This window comes from Suillus fuscotomentosus, assembly GCF_016647785.1.
Source record: "Suillus fuscotomentosus strain FC203 chromosome Unknown F5891scaffold_49, whole genome shotgun sequence".
Classification (NCBI taxonomy): Eukaryota; Fungi; Basidiomycota; class Agaricomycetes; order Boletales; family Suillaceae; genus Suillus; species Suillus fuscotomentosus.
In genome coordinates, this window is record NW_024539561.1 from 178,279 (window position 1) to 197,714 (window position 19,436).

A 19,436-nucleotide genomic window follows, 5' to 3' on the forward strand; every position below is an offset into this window, starting at 1 on the left:
CAGTAAGAGAGCCCAAATTATGCCATGACTTCCCTTATAACGCCACTCCTTAGAACGAATAGCATTTTGGGCCAGCCATGATAAGGCATAATTGTACTTCTTTGTAAGTACCAGATAGGCTTGCTACAGTCTACTTGCCATTCCGCCTGCATGCGATCTCACTGGGTTGAGTTATCTCATGACGGCCTCGCATAAGCAATCGATACAGCAACTTGAAGAGAAGGGATTTGAAGTTCGTACCAGCAAGAACAGGCTCGGATCATATTATGACGCCTTGTAAACGAAGAGTCCTGATTATCATAACCCTGGGTATCCTCTCGGTCTTATGATATGTCCGCGTGCAGTTGAGCGTTCATGTGTTGATCGAAGTTGACCTCCTGTTTTCCTCAGGTAGTTCGAAAGAACGTTGCGAGATAAAGTATAAAAGCAGTAAGCCAAGAAAGCTTTCGAATAGCCCTCACTCTTGCTTCCAACCATGCAGCCCTCACTTATTTTCACGATGCTCGTCACCTTTGCCACTATTGTTGTGGCATATCCCACACCAGAAATGGGGGCGGATTGTACTTGTGAGCACTTGCGCGCCACTCTAGTCAGTGGAAGTGATACTGATATGTTATACAGCTTTGGCTCAGCACGGCCTTCCCTGTAACATCGTTGTTTTTGACACTAGGGACCCTGGTTCTCCTGGTTCGCCTGGTTCGCTTGACTCTCCTGACTCTCCTGATTCACCCGACTGCCCCGACTTCCCTGACTCGCCCGACTCTCCCGATTCTCCCGACTCGCCCGACTCGCCTTCTAGGCGTGAGGATGCTGAACCTAACTATGTCCACCAGAGAGGTAAGTCATTATATGCCTGGTGGATTAATCGATCACCCATGTGTAACACTTATCGCAACAGAAGCTTCTGGCTACCAGTCCAACACCAAGAGGTGTGACGACTAACATGTATCTAAGAGAGGTATTGGTATTGCTGCTCTTTGTTTCTACTATCATTTCTCATTGTTTTTCAGCTGTGAAATAGGCAATGATTCGCAAGGGGTGTTAGAACATCGTCAGTCCCAACTTGTACTAGTACTTGATGCAAACCAGAATTCGTATTTATATTGGGTTAGACATATGAAAATTCCGGGTAGCTACGATGTCTCGTGAAATCTACTTTGGTTAAAAGACGAACACCCAACCTAGTGTGTGAGAAACAAACGCGGCGTGATAGTACTTGGGACTATCGTAGGAATAATTTCGAGAAGACTGTTCACCATACATATATAGGATTGTGGAGCTATCGACGAGGCCTTGAGGCATCACCCAATACCGTCGTGATATTGGAGCAATCCCTAAATAGGCCAACAAAGACTCATCATTGGAACGGTGCATTTTCGTCATTGAGCCATTCCACTCCTTTCTCACCAGCATATACAGGTATTATCACGTACACGCACCCTTGGCAGCACTTTCCGACCCGGTTTTATGTATCATGAAATCATTCTAAGACACCTGCAAGTTCCCCGGTGAGGTCCTCATCAAATTACTCGAGAGGCATCTTCCTGAATCCTCCCGATGCTCGCGCGCCTCCCCGTCATTTCTCTTGAAGATGTGTACCTGTCAGGTAACCCTCCCACGTATCCTCGTCCCCTGATGTTGAAGAGGGTTCGCTTCCTTACGTTGGTTCTTGGAACTGTGTAGTGATTCGCCATCGTCAGCCACTGTTATGTAACCATTCACAATCTTATTGATAGTGTCTCGCACATGTATCTCTTTTCACCAGCGTTTGTTCCTACTCCTCGAGGTATGTTCGCTCTTGTACATCGTGCCTAGACTCGTACTGACTTAGGGCAGACTTACTCGTTGCTCTCTTCTATCAGAACTCATACCAGATACGCCACCAACCCCTGTGACAGACTCTGCGACAGTCTTCTCTCCAGAGTGCCCATTGTCCCAACATCCTCGTCTCCTCCGAATCGTGACTTCGTCCAACTCAGATTGAAGTTGAGGCAGCTTCAAACATACAGAATCTCGTACGTTTGGATGTTCTTCCTTGATCTCTATTCGGACAAGCTCAACTTGAATCAGTTTACTGCGACAATGCCAGAAACCAAGACTTCTAACAGCCTCCTGCGCAATAACGTCAATTTCCCAACATTCAGCGACCTTCCGCATGAGTATTATGTTGACCCCACCTACTACGTCAAGGGCCCATACAGAATTGTACCCAGACAACACTGGTGCTTCCTTGGCGAGATCGTCGGCTCCTACGGTCTCTTCCGAGTCCTATTACGCGTAAAGGATAAAGGTGGTCAAGTCGTCACCATCGGCCTATACACTGACGACCGCGGACACGCGCTCACTCCGCAAATCAAGCAAGGCCACACAGTTGCTGTACTGTATGGCGAACAGCATGGCTTCTTAGACATGACCGTCGGCATACGCGTCGAAGAACCCTCCATTATCAAAATCATACCATGCTCGCTCGAGCAGCTGCTGAAGGCCAGCGATGATGTGGCTGCGCGCAACTCGAACACCCAAGCAAGATGCTGTGGGTCTTGTGGTAAAGAGGGGAATACTTCTCATAATACGCACTTGCTCTTGTGCTCCCGCTGCAAACAAATGTCATACTGTGGGGAGGTAAGCATTGGTGGTGATACATTCCAATGCAAGTCGTGTGTCTGACTCAAGCTTGTTCTTAGGCTTGCCAGAAGCAAGCCTGGGTGAACGGTCACAAGGCTGACTGCAAGGCACTTGTTTGGGTACAGTGGTTCGCGGCAAGAAACTGGGGAGTGTTCAATGGACATTTTAATTTCTGATGCTTCCGCGCTGATCAATTGTGGCTTTGCAAATGATGCTATTCTCCTGCTAGTCGCATTGTATTGTTCTACTGTCAACCCAGAAACGTCATCTCTCGAGATATGTAGCTACCCAGGATTACCAAGAGTATGAACTGTTACTGTAATTCACTACTTTAAAGGAAGGAAGTGAGGGAAACATATTCCGCTTGCTGCGCATCTGTTATCGTCATTCCACTACCGATAGTCAAGGTCTCCAGGGGACACTTTGACCGTGCCAAAAAGGCCTTCATATCTTCATGAGGCCAAGATGTATTGTAGCGAGCTTCAAGCGCATGCAAATTGGGGAGAGATAGAGCATTGAGCAGCTCAGATAGAGTGCGCGTGAGCGAAGCGTAGTAAATGATGCATAAGGATTGTAATTTGGTGTGCGTGAATGATTTCAAGGGTCCTCCTTGGTCCATTTCTATCTGGGTGTTTAAGGAGGAGAGATTGGGACATAGTTGAAGCAAATGGAGCAATGCGTTCGGGTGAGATACGGCGATCTGGACGTCTGTCAAGTGGGCCCATACAGGACTGAAAGAAGACAAAGGCTCGATGTCGAAAAACGGTGTCATGTCAATGAACTTGAGACTGCGCATAGTGGACGGCAGTTGCGAGATGGATTGTGCAATAGTTGGAATATCATCATTTGACGTCCCTCGTATGGCTAGCTCCTGAAGTGCTAGGAGGTCTGTAGCAAGCAGTCGAGGGTGTCTGCCACCGAAGTAATCACCATAGACTAGAAGAGATGTGATGTGACTCATGTAAGGCCGAAGTAGGCTTGGTAGTTTGGTCGAGTAGTGGTACCCGAGTTCTAACGAGAGCGGATGTCCTCGTGAACGCTTGAGCCACAAGTCATAGCAGAAGGGTGCCTTCAGCAATTTTTTGTCATCGGCTTGCACATACAACCGGCACCATAATCCGGGAGTATTCACAGCAACCTCCCTCCATCGTCGGCATATTCTTGTTAACAGTATAGGGGCTTGAACTGGGAGGCTCGATGGGGATAAAAAATATATGTAATCAGGGAGACAGTGGTTAAATATTTGGGATAAAATTTCCGTTGGGAAGCGCCAGTGAGCCGATAGCAGTCCCTCGTGCAGATTCATCGACTGCGTGATCTTCTCCTTCTTCTCAAGGACTGCCTGATGAAGATTTTCGACACTATCCATCACGGCCTCCAGGCCCGAGATCTCATACATAATTGTATCCAATTGCTGCTGGCGCTGAGCGATAATGTTGACAACGCTCTGACGTTCGAGCTCGATGGTAGAGCGGTCGGTATTGGGGAACCTGGAGTACGGAGTTTCAAGGACTGGAATCTAGTAGTCATCATCAGTAACATGACATGTGATCGTATGTCAGAATAGGCCAAGGAGTAGACGTACAATCACTTGCGAACGTGCGATCTGGAATGTATTATTGTTATTCTCAGCTGACACGGATTCTAATTCAAGAAACTTGGCACTTACTATGTTTTGTAGTGCACCGATGATATCTGAAACAGAGTCAAAGATATTGAATTCCGAGTGGGGTGTCTGCATGTTGTTGGCTAAGTCGAGAAGTAGATATGTAATGGGCTAGAGCACCGTGGAGGGAACTCAGCGAGTGAAACAGATGCAATATCAAACAAGTGCGCAAGATGTTTACACTATTATGTAACGAGACGCAGGAATAAAGTGTCAGTATTTTTGCGCAATTCTTGTAGGTCAAACCCATTTCTTCATTTCGAAAAAACTTGTCAACCAGGAAACATCATTAATCATTTCTCGATATGTAGATACCCAGGATTATCAAAAGTATCCATAACCGTAATTCACTACTTCAAGGGAAGGAATGAGGGAAATGTATTCCGCTCGCTGCGCATCTGTTATCATCGATCGACCACCGATAGTCAGGGTCTCCAGGGGACACATTGACCGTGCCAAAAATGCCTGTATATCCTCATGAGGCCGAAAAGATGCATTAATGTGGCTATTGCGGCGAACTTCTAGCGCGCGCAATTTGGGGAGTGATACAGCGTTGAACAAGTCAGATAAAGGGCGCGTGAGCGAAGGCCTATCATGAAGGATGATGCATAAGGATTGTAATTTTGTGTGCGTGAATGATTTAAAGGGTCCCATTTGGTCAAAATCTACGCGGACATTTGAGGAAGAGAGGTCGGGACATAACTGAAGCAAATGGAGGAATGCGTTCGGGTACCATACGGCGATCCGGACATCCGTCAAGTAAACCCATACAGGGCCTAAAGAAGACAAGTGCTCGATGCTGAAAACCGGCATCATGTCAATGAACTTGAGACTGCGCATAGTGGACGGCAGTCGCGAGATAAATTGTGCAATAATTGGAATATCATGATTTACCATTACATATATGGTCAGCTCCTGAAGTGCTGGGAGGTCAATAGCAGACAGCGGAGGGCGTCCACCCCGGAAGTAATCGACAGAGACTCGGAGAAATCTTATACGCCTCATATGAGGCTGAAGAAGACTTCGTAGTTTGGGCGAGTAGTGGTACCCGAGTTCTAACGAGAGCAGACGTCCTCGTGAACGCTTGAGCCACAAGTCATAGCAGAAAGCTGCCTGCTCCCAGCCTCCGTCGTTGGCTTCCACATACAACCTGCACCATAAATCGGGCGTACATACAGCAACCTCCCTCCATCGTTGGCATATTCTTGTTAACAGTACGGGGGCCTTAACTCGGAGGTTCAATGGGGATAGCGAAAATATGGTTTCAGGGAGACAGTGGTTGAATATTTGGGATAAGACCTCCGTTGGCAGGCGCCAGAGAGCCGATAGGAGTCCCTTGTGCAAATTCATCGACTGCATAATCTTCTCCTTCTTTTCGACGACTTGCTGATGAATATTTTTGATGCTGTCCATCACGGCCTCCAGATCCGAGATCTCGTCCAGAACCGCATCCGATTGCTGCCGGCGCTCACCGATGATGCTGACAACGCCATCTATCACGGCCTCCAGGCCCGAGAGCTCGTACAGGACTGTACCCAATTGCTGCTGTCGGTGAGCGATAATGTTAATGACGCTCTGGCGTTCGAGCTCTATGGTAGAGTGCTCTGTATTGTGGAATCTGGAGTATGGAGTTTCAAGGACTGGAATCTAGTCATCGTCAGTAACATGACATGTGATGTGTCGAAATAGACCAATGAGTAGACGTACAATCACTTGCGAGCGTGCGAGCTGGAATGGATTATTGTTATTCTCAGCTGACACGAATTCTAATTCAAGAAACTTAGCACTTACGATGTTTTGTAGTGCACCGATGATATCTGAAACAGAGCCAGAGATATTGAGTGCCGAGTGGGGTGTCTGCATGTTGTTCGCTAAGGCGAGAAGCAAAGATGTGATAGTAGGCTAGAATACGAGGGAACACAGCAAATGAAACAAATGCTATAAGATTGAGTGGAGTGACCAGTCCCCTGTTACTCGTCCGAAAAATTTCGGCTCTCAGAAGCCGCGTCACTTCAAGGTACGAGCAATCACCGTTCAAACTGCGTGTACAGCCATTCAATGACCCCCGTCACCTCGAATGATGCATCAAAATTTTATTGACACATAGGATATATATCATGGCCGCTATTCACGCTCTACAGTGCGGGATATGCATTCGAAGTACCGTCGCAACAAAATACCTTCCACAGTGGTCACATCTTTCGAAAAGCCCGTCCCAGTCCCAGACACTTACACCTGTCTCACCGGAGAGGTCAGCAAGAAGACCTGTTTCATAGGCCGAGAGCCTGTTCATCACAACCATGCCACTGTCTTGTCCGAGCGGGAGACGTGTGGATACACGTTGTCCACGACGAGCCGCCATTGACAACTGACTAGCAGCAGCACCTTGAATAGATCCTTTGTATTAATTAGTTTTTGAATGATACTCTATAAATTGTGCTACAACTCACCAGCACGACGATGAACTAGTCGGATAAATGGACGTGGATTTGCTGAGGGTGCACCAACTAAACCACGGAGTTGTCGAAAGTCGGGCCAAACTGAGACATGGGATCCGAGATAGCCGTGGAAGTAGGGCGCAATGTCATGCTCATTAGGAGCAAGCTGGCGGAAGGCATCATGAACTGGATTCATGTTAGGTTGGGGGTTTGCAACTATGAGCAGACCATTAATACTGACACCTGCATCTAGGTAACAGTAAATACATACCGAGTGTTGGCAGTTCTTCGTAACTAGAGGTAAAAAAAGATGTGTGATAAATATCTGTGATGTTGGCTGTCGTGAAATCGTGAAAATCGTGTCAGTACAAAGGACGTGATCACCAGTGCAACATGCTAACCTCTAAATCCGCACTGCTCATTAGCACACTGCATCAAGACATGCCCATTCACGGCAGAGTCCACAATCCTGGTGGAACAAGGTGTGTCTGAGAGCATGCCGCAGAAACATTCTATGAAAAGCCCTCGACGCTGCAAGTAATCTGCCAAGCCATAAGGACAAATGCGGAAACGACCCGACTTTGGGCTGCAAACATAACTTTAAGTCAGTGGTTGGCAGTAAGTCAAAGTGAGCTACACACTATGCAACAGTGACAAGTTGCTTCACCTCACGTGAAAAGATGACGAGTTCTGTGCTTCCACGCTGGTACTCGATACACGGGCGAAAAATTGAATCCATGATGGCTAGCCTGGCCTACTGTACTATATCATGAGCGAGATGCTGACCTTTATACAGAGAGCCTTGCTGAATCCCTCGGCCATGTTATGCGAGGTAAATTTTGAATGCAAGTGTCCGTTCAATGAACTGCAAGAGCCCGAAATTAGTGGGTTCCTAAGTGTGCGGGTGCATCGGTGCCCATTTGCAAGTCATTGATGAACGTCCAACTGTCACATATACAGGCAATTATTTGAATTCAATGCTAGTATCTGCCCCCCATTTTTCCTTCTGTCTAATTCTCAATGAGTCTTACCTGTTCGCAACTTGAAGCACTTGAAAAAGTGCAACAGATATTGGACAGTGCAGGATTGTCCCCTATCTCAGTCACAAGCTCAGTTGTGTCATCGCCGTCATCACACCAAAATACACCAGACGTGGATTCAACCCTCGACACCATCTCCACTCCCCCATATCCAAGATATCAGTCTCCCGCTCCATATTATTTTACCACCGAGGAAATTTCACGGAGAGCCAACTATGTGAATTGAGCCACCAAAGTCAGCGCAATTGTTGATCACCCTGTTCATGCTATCCTCGAGTATCCCATAACAGCACCTGGCAGCATTGCACACCGTTTTGTTGTTGATCCCATATCCTTCGTGCAGCCTCAATCAGCATTCCAATATTCTCTTGGTGGAGGTCATGGTGGGCGTGAAAATGCAGTGTGCCTGCTTCTCCGAGATGATGCAGGCAAAGGTGTTCGTTGTCGCCAGCTTAAGTCATCGTGTATGTACATTAATGATGTCTGAGACTATTGATTTTATCATACTAATAAGAACGAGAACATACAGGCAATGGCCTCAAGGTATGTACATTCAACGAGGCCAGTTTCAGCAGTAATTATGCTGCATCTCCAACTTGGAGTCTGTCTCAGGCTGGATACAGTGATGATTCTGCAGAGGCAGAGGTTTTCAACAAGACTCTAGCATTTTTTTGTGCTGTCTCTGAACGGGGATGTGGCTTCGATGCAAACTTGGATTTAAGTCCTGAGATAGTACTAGACAGCTTTGATCTTCACTCCGAGTCAGAGTCCAGGGGGTGTGGGGCTCCCCTCATGTTATCTGTGAATAATCTTGGCCGTCCATATATTCAGTCAGTTCAACTTAAACGGCTAGAGTGTGTACTACATAGACTAATGATCCATTGCAGCTGCAAAAATTTCAATGCTTCTGTTTCTTGAGCTCGCACCCATCTTGTCCTCCGGAATTTGGACGAATTCAATACTGATTACTTGTGGGCACTTATAGAGAACGAGCTGAAGGCAATTTCCTTTCATGAAACACGAGCAAAAAATGATGGATATGGTCCTCTCATGCCGTGCACATTTGTTGCCTCCCCTGCCGAGCAGAAGCAATGTTGTCGTGAGTTACTTTCTGTCATTTGAAGTAGCATATATCCTAATCTGTTGGGCAGCATATTGGCATCGAAATCATGAAGGAAAATTGGCTCGTGGAACACTTCGTAGCTGGCCAGTTCCATGCAAGGCAAAGTTCGACATATATACACCATACAATCTCACTGCCTGCCCACAAGTCCTCGTTATCTGCACCAACAATCACAGCCACCCTCCGCCTGCACCTGTCAAAACTCCAGAAGCTATTAAAGCCATTTTCTACGAGTTGCTGCTCACACTCAGCTGGAAACTTGCTTATGCAACACCACGTCGGATTTTACTTGATTCTGCATTCATACAAGCTTTACAAGCTCACCTCAGTTGGAAGGAAACCCGCAATCCCACACTGTCAGACCTTCACCCGTCTCTTGGGAACTCTGACCATGCTCGGCGCCTCATCAACACTTTGCGGTTTAATGAATTTCCAAGTGGAACAGGATTCGCAGGTGCTATTCACTTGGCAACAAAACACGATCTTTTGCCCATTGACGAGCGCTATATTCGTTGTGCGGAGTCACATCAGCTATCCACCAAATCAGCATCAAATCCACCTGCGGCCACCACATCAACTTCGATTAGTAGTCTGCGGCTGGTCATTTGTATGACAAAGCGGATGTCATGGCGTCTGATGCAAGCAAAACGGCTCTCGATCGACACTTCATTCAAACGTGTACATGGCTGGCAGGAATTTGAATTTGAGTCTTGGGACGTTGCCCACATGAAATGTAAGTTCAATACCAAATTGCTCAACTCAGCTGATGGCCATGACCATGTATTGTAGCTGTTATTGGTGCTCGAGCATTCACGACATCTCAATCAGCACAAGCACACTTCATCCTCTTCCAACAAATATTCGAGATTGCCAGTGTGGACACAGGTTGTGCTGTTCAGTTTCAATACATGCACGGAGAAGGGATTCAAACCATCATTGCTGATGGACATAAAGGTCAAGGTCTTGGTAAGTATATTTTCTTGGAATCCGAGTCAACGTGAATTGCAATTTGAATATATTCAATAATTCCACAGGCCTAGGTATGTATTGCGTATACCTGTGTAAAGACTCAATACAGGCTTGCCGCTATGACACCACTGCTCTACTTTGTGACCTGGATCCATATGACCATCTGCGCCGCTTCTACCGTCTATGTCTTGCGCACTATAAACGGAATATCCGTAGTCTCCGTGGTCAAATTCCCAAAGATGTGGAAATTGCCATGTTGACGATCGCATCAGTGGAGCCTCATCCTGATCTACAGGGAACATTGAAGAAGATAAAGAAAGGTGGAAAAAAGGCTGCAGGTTTGTGATATTTTCTAATTCATGTTTTGAAGTATTTCTAAGGCAAGATTACTACCGGCAGCATGGCTTAAAGATAAAATTGAGGGCACGAAGTTTGTGCTACCGGCACTCTATCAGCCAAACAGTCTCATCCCGCTCGAAATTTGGAAGGCCTCACCAACTACTACCAATGGAAACGAGCAAGCACACAGGAATATCAATCGTGATGGTGTGGGTCTTACGCTATTGGGAGGAATCATGCGAGGATTTCACTATGACACAAACATCAGCGCTAGTTTGGACCTTTTCGATGCATTTGGCATCAACTCCAGCGACCGTTTATCTACCCATGCTTACCGTGCAAAACGTGCTCTTGCTCGACAAGGTAAGCAATACTAGTATATTCATGTTATTATCTAGAACACTTAAATGGTTTTCAGTCAGATATACAAGGTCTTCGCCCTCGGAGGGCAACACAAGCTTCGCATGTGTTCATCTCACTCCTCCACCTGTTGAGCCCCAACCTGAACTCATTCCCAACTCGTCTCTGATGACCGGTTCCACCGGCGGCACCATCCCAGTATTGACATTCAGCACTCTCACTTATGCACTAACTGCAGGTGCACACGTTATGGATCATCGAGCTCGTTCCCCATCGTTTAGTGCTGCACCTCCCACTGTATGCGCAGTACATCACCATATCTATCCCACTCGAGATCAACTGAGCACTTTCAGTACATTGCAAGGTGCTGTAGAGTAGATGATACGATGCCCGGCGGTGCAATTTTTATTAATGGTGCAAAGATTACATGTATGATGCGATGAGATAAGTATTTGGGGGGCAGGAATCAGAATCAAGAGCGCGCGCGACCTTAAACTCGACGTCGGTCGCGGCCTTCATAAGATGAGGTGAGAATGTCAGAGAACCGCGAGCCTGGAACTGAGCGGCCGAGCAAGCGAGAGAGATGAGATGAGAGAAGGCCGCAATTCCAGGTCGAACGTGACAGAGACGGCAAGACAGCCGATGAATGAGGACATGGTGCAGTGGGTGTGAGAGAGTGAGGACAACGAGCGAGCGAGTGGGAGCAGTGAAAAGCCGGTGGAGGATCATAACTGTCTAGGAAGATGTAGTTAAACATATGTCAGTTGGTGAGAGTCTTCAGAGTTGGATTAGTTAGTATGTACATTTCAAAAGGCTAAAGGCAGCCTCATTAACCGACGAGGACACCAACGACGTACATCGATATTTGGAGCATCGAGCAGCGTGCGCAGGTTTGGCCGTGGAGGCAAGATAATAATGAACAGCCATGTCAGCGCTATTGTAAAGTCAACAGGCATTAGTAACGAAGATGGGCTCCTCGGGGTCTTGCATAGGCTTGAAGGAGCAATTGCTCGTACCTTGAACTGACGCAATCCCAGGGAGCCGAAAATTTTCGGACGAGTAACAGGGGACGGTAGACTCGATTGAGTGGTACATCTGCAAAACAACTGAAATGAACGCTTAACTTACGCGCGTTACGAACACTTACGAACGCTTACGACTTCAGTAGTGAAGCCATGCGATTGGTGGAGATCTGACAACTCACTTAGTCATGTCAAAATCACGAAATCGAGTCTTAGATTTAGTCTTAAATTATTTAGTGAATCTTATCTTTGCAAGATAGTCCAATCAATCAATCTAACATTGCGATGCACACCACAGGACGTCTAGACTCGAGGGAAACTACATGAAATCTGTGTGTAGCGTGTGGTACCATTCTTTGTCTGAAAAATTGTTAAGGTAGAAGGTATCATAGCTTTCCAAACACGTCGAGGAGTCAACAGCACGATTAGCTCTGTCCCCGTAAACAGGAATGAGCTCGATTGCATGGGTAACATCGAGCAGAGGAATGATCATGCCAACCCGCACTTGTGTGCCATCAGGACCGGTCACAAAACGGCGCTTAACGCGGAACATCATGACTCCAACATCATCTTGAGGACGTGCGACGACTTCGAAGAGCTGTACATAGAGGAATATTTGGTCAAGTTCAGCAGGCAACGGTGGGCCTTTCTTTGACAAGCCAAACACCATGCGAACTTGAGCTACAATGGCGTCTAGTGAAGAAATGCGTGAATACAAAGATACTGACCGTAACTTCAAAACTCACCAAGATTTTCACCTTCTTCACCTTCACTGTGCATCTGCAGCAGGACAGAATCACAATTTCCACGAGGATAATTGGTAGATGGCGGATATGCTTGTACCTGCTGGCTCGGCATGACGAGACGTGGACGCAACGTCGAATGCAGCTGAATATGAAACTTGTTCCAGACATTGAGCAGTCGGTTCTGGAAACGAGTTGCGAGCGTAGGGTTGACACTTTCAATGAAGGAGCGAAGCGTCAGAGGAAAGTCAGGAAGCTGGTATAATCGCGCCAAAAAAGGTGCTGTCTTGTTGGTGTGGTCACTGGATACAGTGATATGAAAGGCGACCCTGCTGTCTTCAGACAGCAGGCCTTTGAGGAAATGGTTGCGAACGGGACGTGGGCCTTGAAACCGAGACAGTTCTTCAGGAGCGACGCGCATGATCCAACCCAACATCGGGTCCATGTCAACGACTTCGTCGAATTCGTTGACGATGAGGTTGTTGAGGGACATGTCGTTTGAGCGGAGGAGGGCATAGAGGTCGAACTGGCATGCAGTCTCTTCCCGGTCCAGGAGACGGACGACTTGCTGAGTGAACGTTGCACGTTGGTGGCTGGTGCCCTCAAATGGATTCTTGCACTGTGTGATGAGCATGCGCTCACTGACATCAGCAGTAAATTGTATAATGGAGCCAAGCTGGGGGATGGCTCGAGCGAATGATGCTAAGAGCTCAAGTTTTGGAATTTCAAAATGCTCAATAGGACCCGATGTTCCTCGGCGAGCCTCGGCACGGAGAATTGCGTGTTTGAATTCGTGAAACTCTTGGAGGGAGGAGGTCATGTCAGCGATCGATGTTGGAGTGAAAGTTGGAGCCTGTGCTTTGTAGATGAAATCGACCATCGCGCGAACAGCGCGGACGAAATCAGGATCGACGACACCTGCAATTGTAGGTACGATTGTGCGTTGGATGTCCCGATGTTCCCGACCGGTCATCTGCGAGACATGGGAGACACCTTGCCCAAAGTGACGGGTTCCGATGTGTTTATGTTGCGAACGAAAGCGAGTATCGAGTTCATCAGCCCCAACAACTTCCTTACACCACTTGAGGATGTGATCAAAGAAAAATTTATGGCATGTGTGGAGAAGTTCAGGTGCAAGGAAAATAGCTGGATCAGCGAAGCGCCAGTCACGCCAGAAGGGAAGCTGCACCCCGCTGAGATGTGATGCTTTGGCTGCTTCTTGAAATTCCTGGACCTTCCAGGGATCGATACACTGACCAAGTTCTTCAAGTGTCCTGAGTGTGCCCTGGCCGTCGCGAGGTTCATACAACTTTCCGTCCCCGAACTGTGACTGGATGGCTAGAGTGACTGGTGATGTATTCTTACTTACACATGAAACCATCTGTTGTTCGGGGAGGTCGGCGGTATATGCGACAAGGGGGGTAAATCCATAGCGTAAGAGACCCAATGGGTCCACCATACTTGCGCCTACAGTGGCTGCCTCCTTGAGATTCACACAGACTATATCCATGCACCGATGCCACACACGGGCTTGCAAGAGTGAAGAGAACTTGGGGTTGCAAATGAACTGAGGAATGGGCATATACGCGATGCACGACCATGCGTGAGCCGTAGCCTTCATGCGAATGTCAGATCGGATGTTAGCGATAGTAAGGAACGTGGGATGCATCTCGAGACCTCCTGTGTGTCGAGTGACAGGAGTTTTGTCCGATGCAAGAACGATGGGCACAATGGTAGCACCTCGTGGAAGCTCGTCCTATGCATAAAAACTATCGTCAGAATTCATATTCGAACATAAAAAATAATACAAGCCTGGATATCATGCGCACACGAACTCGACATCCATTCACCATATTCCCGTTCTCCGTCAACAAATATCTCATATGGATCGAATTCCATGTCATTGGCAAAAATCGGATTGCCAAATATGTGCTTCGTTACCTCCAAAGCATCACGCCAGATAAGATGCACAGGATGCGTTGTAACATAACCATCTGTCTCGATTGTTGTGCAGCGCCACTGCGGTCCCTTTGGCAGGGCGTCCATAAAGGTTAGCAGTTGGGGCGCAGTTTTGAATGTGGGCTGTTGCCGTGTTTCTGACTTCACCTAATAGTGAGCTGTTAAAATTTAAAAGTTAATGTAAAGTTCACTGACCCATAATAACTTCAAAAAGCGACTTATTTGCCCCTGATTCAGATTCTCGATGAGAAATTTGGCGAGTTCCCATTCCTCCCTCCCAGAAAATGGGTAGTACACATTATGTTCGCGAGCGGACTCATAGTCATGAGCCTTCATGCGCTCGAACATATTTGGCCGTTGAAACCTGTAAATAGAGCCGGATTTCGTGTGATAGCGACCCATGCGTTCTTCACCTGGACCAGCAGGTTGGCGAAGTGCATGAGGGATGGGTACAGCATTGCATTGCGGATCATCTGTAAGGTGAGTGCAAAGTTCTTCCACCTTCACAAATGGCGTGGAACAGGTGGGACAAGGATACTGGCTAGTACCACTATATGATAGCCAGCTTGATCAGGACCATCGTGTAAGTTTGATATCAAAAATGTACTCTCCGGCCCTAAAAAACATCTCGTCAGAGGTAAAGCCCTCTTCTACATTGGATGCCATCGGAGCGTTCAACTTGAAGAACTTATTGATATTGCAGCCTTAAGAATCACCTTGACTGACCATCCACCGCCGTGTATTTGGAATTCTGTTAAGTCCTTCAAACTCCGAAACTCGCTGACAAGTCTGTTGACAGCACCGCAGCGAGAGGCTGAGTGAGAAAACATTCAGGTCAAATCCTCCAAGTCCATTGTTCATATCATGCTGGACACTTGTATTGATACTATGCGCCCTACTAGCCCAACCAGCTCTGCAACTTTCGTCGAACATTCCTCTCCTGCTTATAGAGCAAGTCCCAAGGCTAAGCGTAAGTCTCGGTCTCTACGCAGGTCTCGGTCTCCCCTGGGGAACTACTCCTTACACTCTCCCCGGGGGAACTACACCTTATGGTCTCCCAAGGGGAGCTGCTCCTCATTTAACTCTGCTTTGTTTGACTCTGAGTCAGAGGGACATGATATCCCTATTGCAAGTTTTGTGTCCCTTGTAAGTCTTTTCCACATTTTTGCTGGTACTGATTGTATTGAACTCGATTAAACAGGCCCCAGAGATTCTGGGCGACACAAACATGCCGCCTGAGGATCTCAAAGTGGCTGTTGCTGCTCAGTATGCCACTTGTGAGAAGCTTCGCCACCTTATCATGACCAGGATCTGGCAGGTAGAAGAGGCGAGCAGGTGGACTAGTTTCTTGAACCAATCCATCAACAAGTTGAAGAAAGAACATGAAGCTGCAGAAGATGGGCTTCGACTCTGGATTGAAAACACGCAGAAAGAGTGCACAGAGGTTTCTGAACCATCCTCCAGCGTTACTACAAACCTCCTCAAAGCAAAGGAGTCCCTCAAGTTTGTGCAAGGTAAATACAATGATATGGAAGGACTACTTATCGCACACGGGGTCACCGACACAGACTTGATCATGGCTAACGACGGTGGCGAAGACTCCGAAAGCGGTCGGGACTAGGCAATCAGTTAAGTTCATTTCTTATCTTGGTCAAAAATGTCACTGATTCGTCGATTATCGCTCTAGATCAACGGTGTACCAGTTTTATGTATTCAAGAGTTTTGTAGTAATGTTCGATGTAGCCTCGTGACTGATTTCTCTTCTTCTTGTCACTATCGATACTATCTTGTCACCATCGATATCATTCCGCACTATCACATCTTTTTGCCTATTCTGTCCTTACCCCGCGTGAAACTGCGTCAAACATACTGATCATCATGCCACAAGGTTCGCAGCATGCAGATTTCGGTGCGTCTAATACATAAATGTCTGCATTCGTGATTACTGATTGATCTTTCTATTGAATTGGCTGCGCCATGAGGCCGATAGAACCCTGGGGCCAATTAAATAACCCCGGCTGTTAAGCACCTGGACTCAAGTGTACGTTTTTCTCATACATTTTCCACCCACCCATCATCATGCCCCCAAAGGCCAGTGCAACTCGCAAGCACACGAAGATCACGAAAAAGTGTCCCTCGCGCAAGAATGCGAAGGTAAGTCTTACGGTACTACTACCTATGCATGCTACTAATATAATATTATTAGGCAATAAAAAAACCAGGGAAAAATTCGGGTTTAAACCCGTCTTTGAATTCAGATGCAAGCCAGATCGGTGTCCGTGTCGAACAACCTCAAGGTCCGGCATCATACCAGCAACTAATTTCGTTAATCGAATCCGAAGGCATGGACGAGGATGAGGACAACGAGGACGAGGATGATGAGATGGAGGAGGAAGATGATATGGAGGAAGTCAATATGGAGGAAGCCGATGAACATCTCGCACAACCAGGTCCGTCACACGACTACTACTCATCGTCCATGCAGCCAGCTCCACCGCCGGACTCCCAGCAGCTCCCTCGACAACATCTTGGGCAACCAGGCCCGTCGCACGACTACCACCCACCGTTCATGCAGCCAGCTCCACCGCTGGACTCCCGGCAGCTCCCTCAGCAACATCTTGGGCAACCAGGCCCGTCGCACGACTACCGCCCACCATTCATGCAGCCAGCTCCACCGCCGGACCCCCGGCAGATCCCTCGACAACATCTTGGGCAACCAGGCCCGTCGCACGACTACCGCCCACCGTTCATGCAGCCAGCTCCACCGCCAGACTCCCGGCAGCTCCAACAGCAACCAGCCCCTCATGCTCACACTTACGGGCTCCCACAGATGCCATTCGCACCACCGGAACTCGTGTCTCGTGAGGCACATCAATTTGATGTGCCCACACCGACAACCTTCAGGAATATCGGACACATGCAAGAGCCGCAGAGGGAGGAAGAACAGACACGTTATCTGGGACGCTTACCCATCGACCTGCCCGGAATTCGGAAGGTATTCGTATACGATCCTCGCCGCCCACCCGAAGGCCACCGGGGACAACTGTTCCCAACCGGAGTTATCAGAGTGCGTCGCTCACTTGTATCATGATCGTGACTGACTCTCTTCTACAGGCTACAGGAGACATCACTGTTACTGCACCACTCCCGTCTCGCAGAGAGCTGCCTCCGGTGTCTACTCCTCCCTCGCCTATCACTAATTTGCCTGTGGCTGGCTCCGGGCCTGTGGCCAACAGTCCTGCACGCTCCCATCCCTATGCTCCCCAACGTCCGACTAATGAGCAGTTCAAGAAATTGATGGAAGCCGCGAAGTCTAATATGCGCCGCAAGGTGTTACTAGAGAATGCTATGCCCGAAACGGGCGTCAACACGGCGATGGCGGAGGCAGCGCTGTCGGCAGCTCGCCAGGACTTCATGCCTGACGCGGAGGTTCCCAACTACGAAACCTGTCTTAAGAGCCTCCGAACCCTCACAACGACCATACGAACGGCCTTCAAAACGAGGGCGTGCCGCGAAGTCCCAGTCCATTATGATCTTAACCGTCCGTTGGATGCAAATGCGGAGATCGCGCACAGGAAACAACGCGTACCGATACTCGTTGAGAATCACGCGTACTTGTTTTTGGTGAGTTTTCTTTTTGTATTCTTCTTCTAATGACTTATCCTTTTTTTTCTCTAGCACGAAACGAATGATCCGGACTCGCTGGCCCCAGTCAATCATCCTGGCGTACACGCCGTCATCGTTGCAGCTGTGTGGGAAACCGGCTTCCACACAGAGCTTGACATAGACGACGTGGACGCTCTCGACAATCTGATTTCACTCGGCGGCGCTGCAACACATTCAGTCCTCATGGAGCATCTCAACGGGAGACGTCAGACGGTGGAGTTTTCAGCATCTTCGTCATCTGGAGCAGAGTATCGTTTCATTCAACAACACAATCTCACCATTCGTAACGTTCCTGCAGTATATCACGCTTCCATTTCTTTAAAGAAAGATTTAGTTGAACGAGGTATATCTACTATCAGTACGGCTAGTATGTCTGATGATCTGTAGATATGTAGATAAGATTTGATTCCTTTGTGATAATCTTGCACTTTCATAAGATTCACTCAATATATATTGTTTTGGAAATATTTGGGTTGCTCGCTCGCGCAGAAACTTAAAAGACGCTAAGCGGTCGCCTAAAATCAAACACCGCTCATCGAGCACTCATCGAGCGCATCCGACTTTTAGATGTACCTCCAACACGAGCAAAGTTAGGAGAGCATGATGACAACACAGTACAATTGAGCGAGTTGAAATTTACTCTATTACGTAATAACGAGGCACGAGCGGAGGAAATTAAACAGAGTTACATTGATATTTTTGTGCAACTCTTGTAGGGTCACAATCATGGCCACTGCGCCATTGAGCTTGCTACCATTCTCATCGAGCTCGTATGTCTTCTCAGTCGCACTATCTCTCGAATATGCGTCGTCAACCTTCCATGTGTCCACACCAGAGCAACGCAAGCAGAAATAATGAAACTATCTGAGCAGGAAGGTCATGGTCAGTCGCATTGTGTCCGAGTCTACTTCTGCTGCACTGCATACTGTCCCGGCAATCCCTTTTCCAATACTCCTTTCTGATCCAGGCCAGTCAAGACACGATCTGCTGCAGCCGGATAATTATCTCCACCCGGACTTCGAAAAGACGCCCTCCCAGCGAACTTTGGACCACCTTACCCGACCCAACTCGACCACGTGCCGCCTGCCCCTCGCGTGATCCCTGTTCCTCTTGAACAACCGACCCCAGCATAATGCATGTATGATCACTACGTTTCAGACCTTGAAGCGCTATGTTCCAGATTCCCAGATACCAACTAATCTGCTATGCACAAAGACCGGAGGACTCGCGTCATCACCACCAGGTATTCTTCTTTCATCTTCAAGTATAGTTGGAGGGTTCGCTTATCTTGCAGGAGCAACCCACACTGAAGGAGAGAAAGACGGTGCTATATGCATGGCCTGGGCTAGGCGGACGCAGGATCAATTTACGAAGTAGGCGGTGTGCAGAGGGATGAGGGTTCTCTACAGTGCAAAATGTGTTTGTGCATGACCTCTTGATTTGCTTCGGTCTGATGCTGGTGAAACAGCTGTCGGCGAAATCTCCA

The 19,436-nt window shown here is 47.8% G+C and overlaps 8 protein-coding genes across 8 annotated transcripts; 5 read left to right on the forward strand and 3 right to left on the reverse strand.

Moving 5' to 3' along the window:
* Window positions 1-475: 475 nt before the first annotated feature.
* Window positions 476-942, forward strand: F5891DRAFT_1192293 (uncharacterized protein; the record flags this gene model as incomplete). The annotated part of the gene is made up of 3 exons (XM_041367587.1): window positions 476-566; window positions 622-837; window positions 899-942. The coding sequence occupies 3 exons, from the start codon at window positions 476-478 to the stop codon at window positions 940-942; spliced, it is 351 nt and encodes a 116-aa protein (XP_041222693.1).
* A 786-nt stretch (window positions 943-1,728) lies between these two features.
* F5891DRAFT_547180 (uncharacterized protein) lies at window positions 1,729-2,879 on the forward strand. Its single transcript, XM_041372199.1, has 4 exons — window positions 1,729-1,786; window positions 1,837-2,015; window positions 2,071-2,622; window positions 2,685-2,879. The coding sequence occupies exons 3-4, from the start codon at window positions 2,083-2,085 to the stop codon at window positions 2,799-2,801; spliced, it is 657 nt and encodes a 218-aa protein (XP_041222694.1). The 5' UTR covers window positions 1,729-1,786; window positions 1,837-2,015; window positions 2,071-2,082; the 3' UTR covers window positions 2,802-2,879.
* Window positions 2,880-2,956: 77 nt separating this feature from the next.
* F5891DRAFT_1280251 (uncharacterized protein) lies at window positions 2,957-4,366 on the reverse strand (the record flags this gene model as incomplete). The annotated part of the gene is made up of 3 exons (XM_041370404.1): window positions 2,957-4,144; window positions 4,211-4,231; window positions 4,295-4,366. The coding sequence occupies 3 exons, from the start codon at window positions 4,364-4,366 to the stop codon at window positions 2,957-2,959; spliced, it is 1,281 nt and encodes a 426-aa protein (XP_041222695.1).
* A 249-nt stretch (window positions 4,367-4,615) lies between these two features.
* F5891DRAFT_1280252 (uncharacterized protein) lies at window positions 4,616-7,468 on the reverse strand (the record flags this gene model as incomplete). The annotated part of the gene is made up of 8 exons (XM_041370405.1): window positions 4,616-5,938; window positions 5,999-6,019; window positions 6,083-6,193; window positions 6,525-6,688; window positions 6,742-6,945; window positions 7,001-7,066; window positions 7,131-7,315; window positions 7,371-7,468. 8 exons carry the CDS (start codon window positions 7,466-7,468, stop codon window positions 4,616-4,618), a joined length of 2,172 nt encoding a protein of 723 aa, XP_041222696.1.
* A 530-nt stretch (window positions 7,469-7,998) lies between these two features.
* Window positions 7,999-10,577, forward strand: F5891DRAFT_957694 (uncharacterized protein; the record flags this gene model as incomplete). Its single annotated transcript, XM_041375504.1, has 7 exons — window positions 7,999-8,233; window positions 8,299-8,625; window positions 8,689-8,868; window positions 8,921-9,625; window positions 9,682-9,858; window positions 9,927-10,199; window positions 10,261-10,577. Coding segments are annotated over 7 exons (2,214 nt in total), but the record flags the coding sequence as incomplete, so codon positions are not given.
* Window positions 10,578-11,901: 1,324 nt separating this feature from the next.
* F5891DRAFT_957651 (uncharacterized protein) lies at window positions 11,902-14,632 on the reverse strand (the record flags this gene model as incomplete). Its single annotated transcript, XM_041375500.1, has 5 exons — window positions 11,902-12,275; window positions 12,350-13,577; window positions 13,740-14,081; window positions 14,120-14,421; window positions 14,476-14,632. The coding sequence occupies 5 exons, from the start codon at window positions 14,630-14,632 to the stop codon at window positions 11,902-11,904; spliced, it is 2,403 nt and encodes an 800-aa protein (XP_041222698.1).
* Window positions 14,633-15,148: 516 nt separating this feature from the next.
* F5891DRAFT_1192300 (uncharacterized protein) lies at window positions 15,149-15,905 on the forward strand (the record flags this gene model as incomplete). Its single annotated transcript, XM_041367588.1, has 2 exons — window positions 15,149-15,430; window positions 15,486-15,905. The coding sequence occupies 2 exons, from the start codon at window positions 15,149-15,151 to the stop codon at window positions 15,903-15,905; spliced, it is 702 nt and encodes a 233-aa protein (XP_041222699.1).
* A 458-nt stretch (window positions 15,906-16,363) lies between these two features.
* Window positions 16,364-18,337, forward strand: F5891DRAFT_1192301 (uncharacterized protein; the record flags this gene model as incomplete). Its single annotated transcript, XM_041367589.1, has 4 exons — window positions 16,364-16,438; window positions 16,491-17,351; window positions 17,399-17,908; window positions 17,963-18,337. 4 exons carry the CDS (start codon window positions 16,364-16,366, stop codon window positions 18,335-18,337), a joined length of 1,821 nt encoding a protein of 606 aa, XP_041222700.1.
* Between the last annotated feature and the right edge of the window lie 1,099 nt (window positions 18,338-19,436).

Bases quoted from the DNA above. Each gene is read 5' to 3' on its own strand.
- F5891DRAFT_547180 (XM_041372199.1), top strand. From the start codon at position 2,083: ATGCCAGAAACCAAGACTTCTAACAGCCTCCTGCGCAATAACGTCAAT. The intron at 2,623-2,684 runs GTAAGCATTGGT...GCTTGTTCTTAG, and splicing joins AAATGTCATACTGTGGGGAG to GCTTGCCAGAAGCAAGCCTG.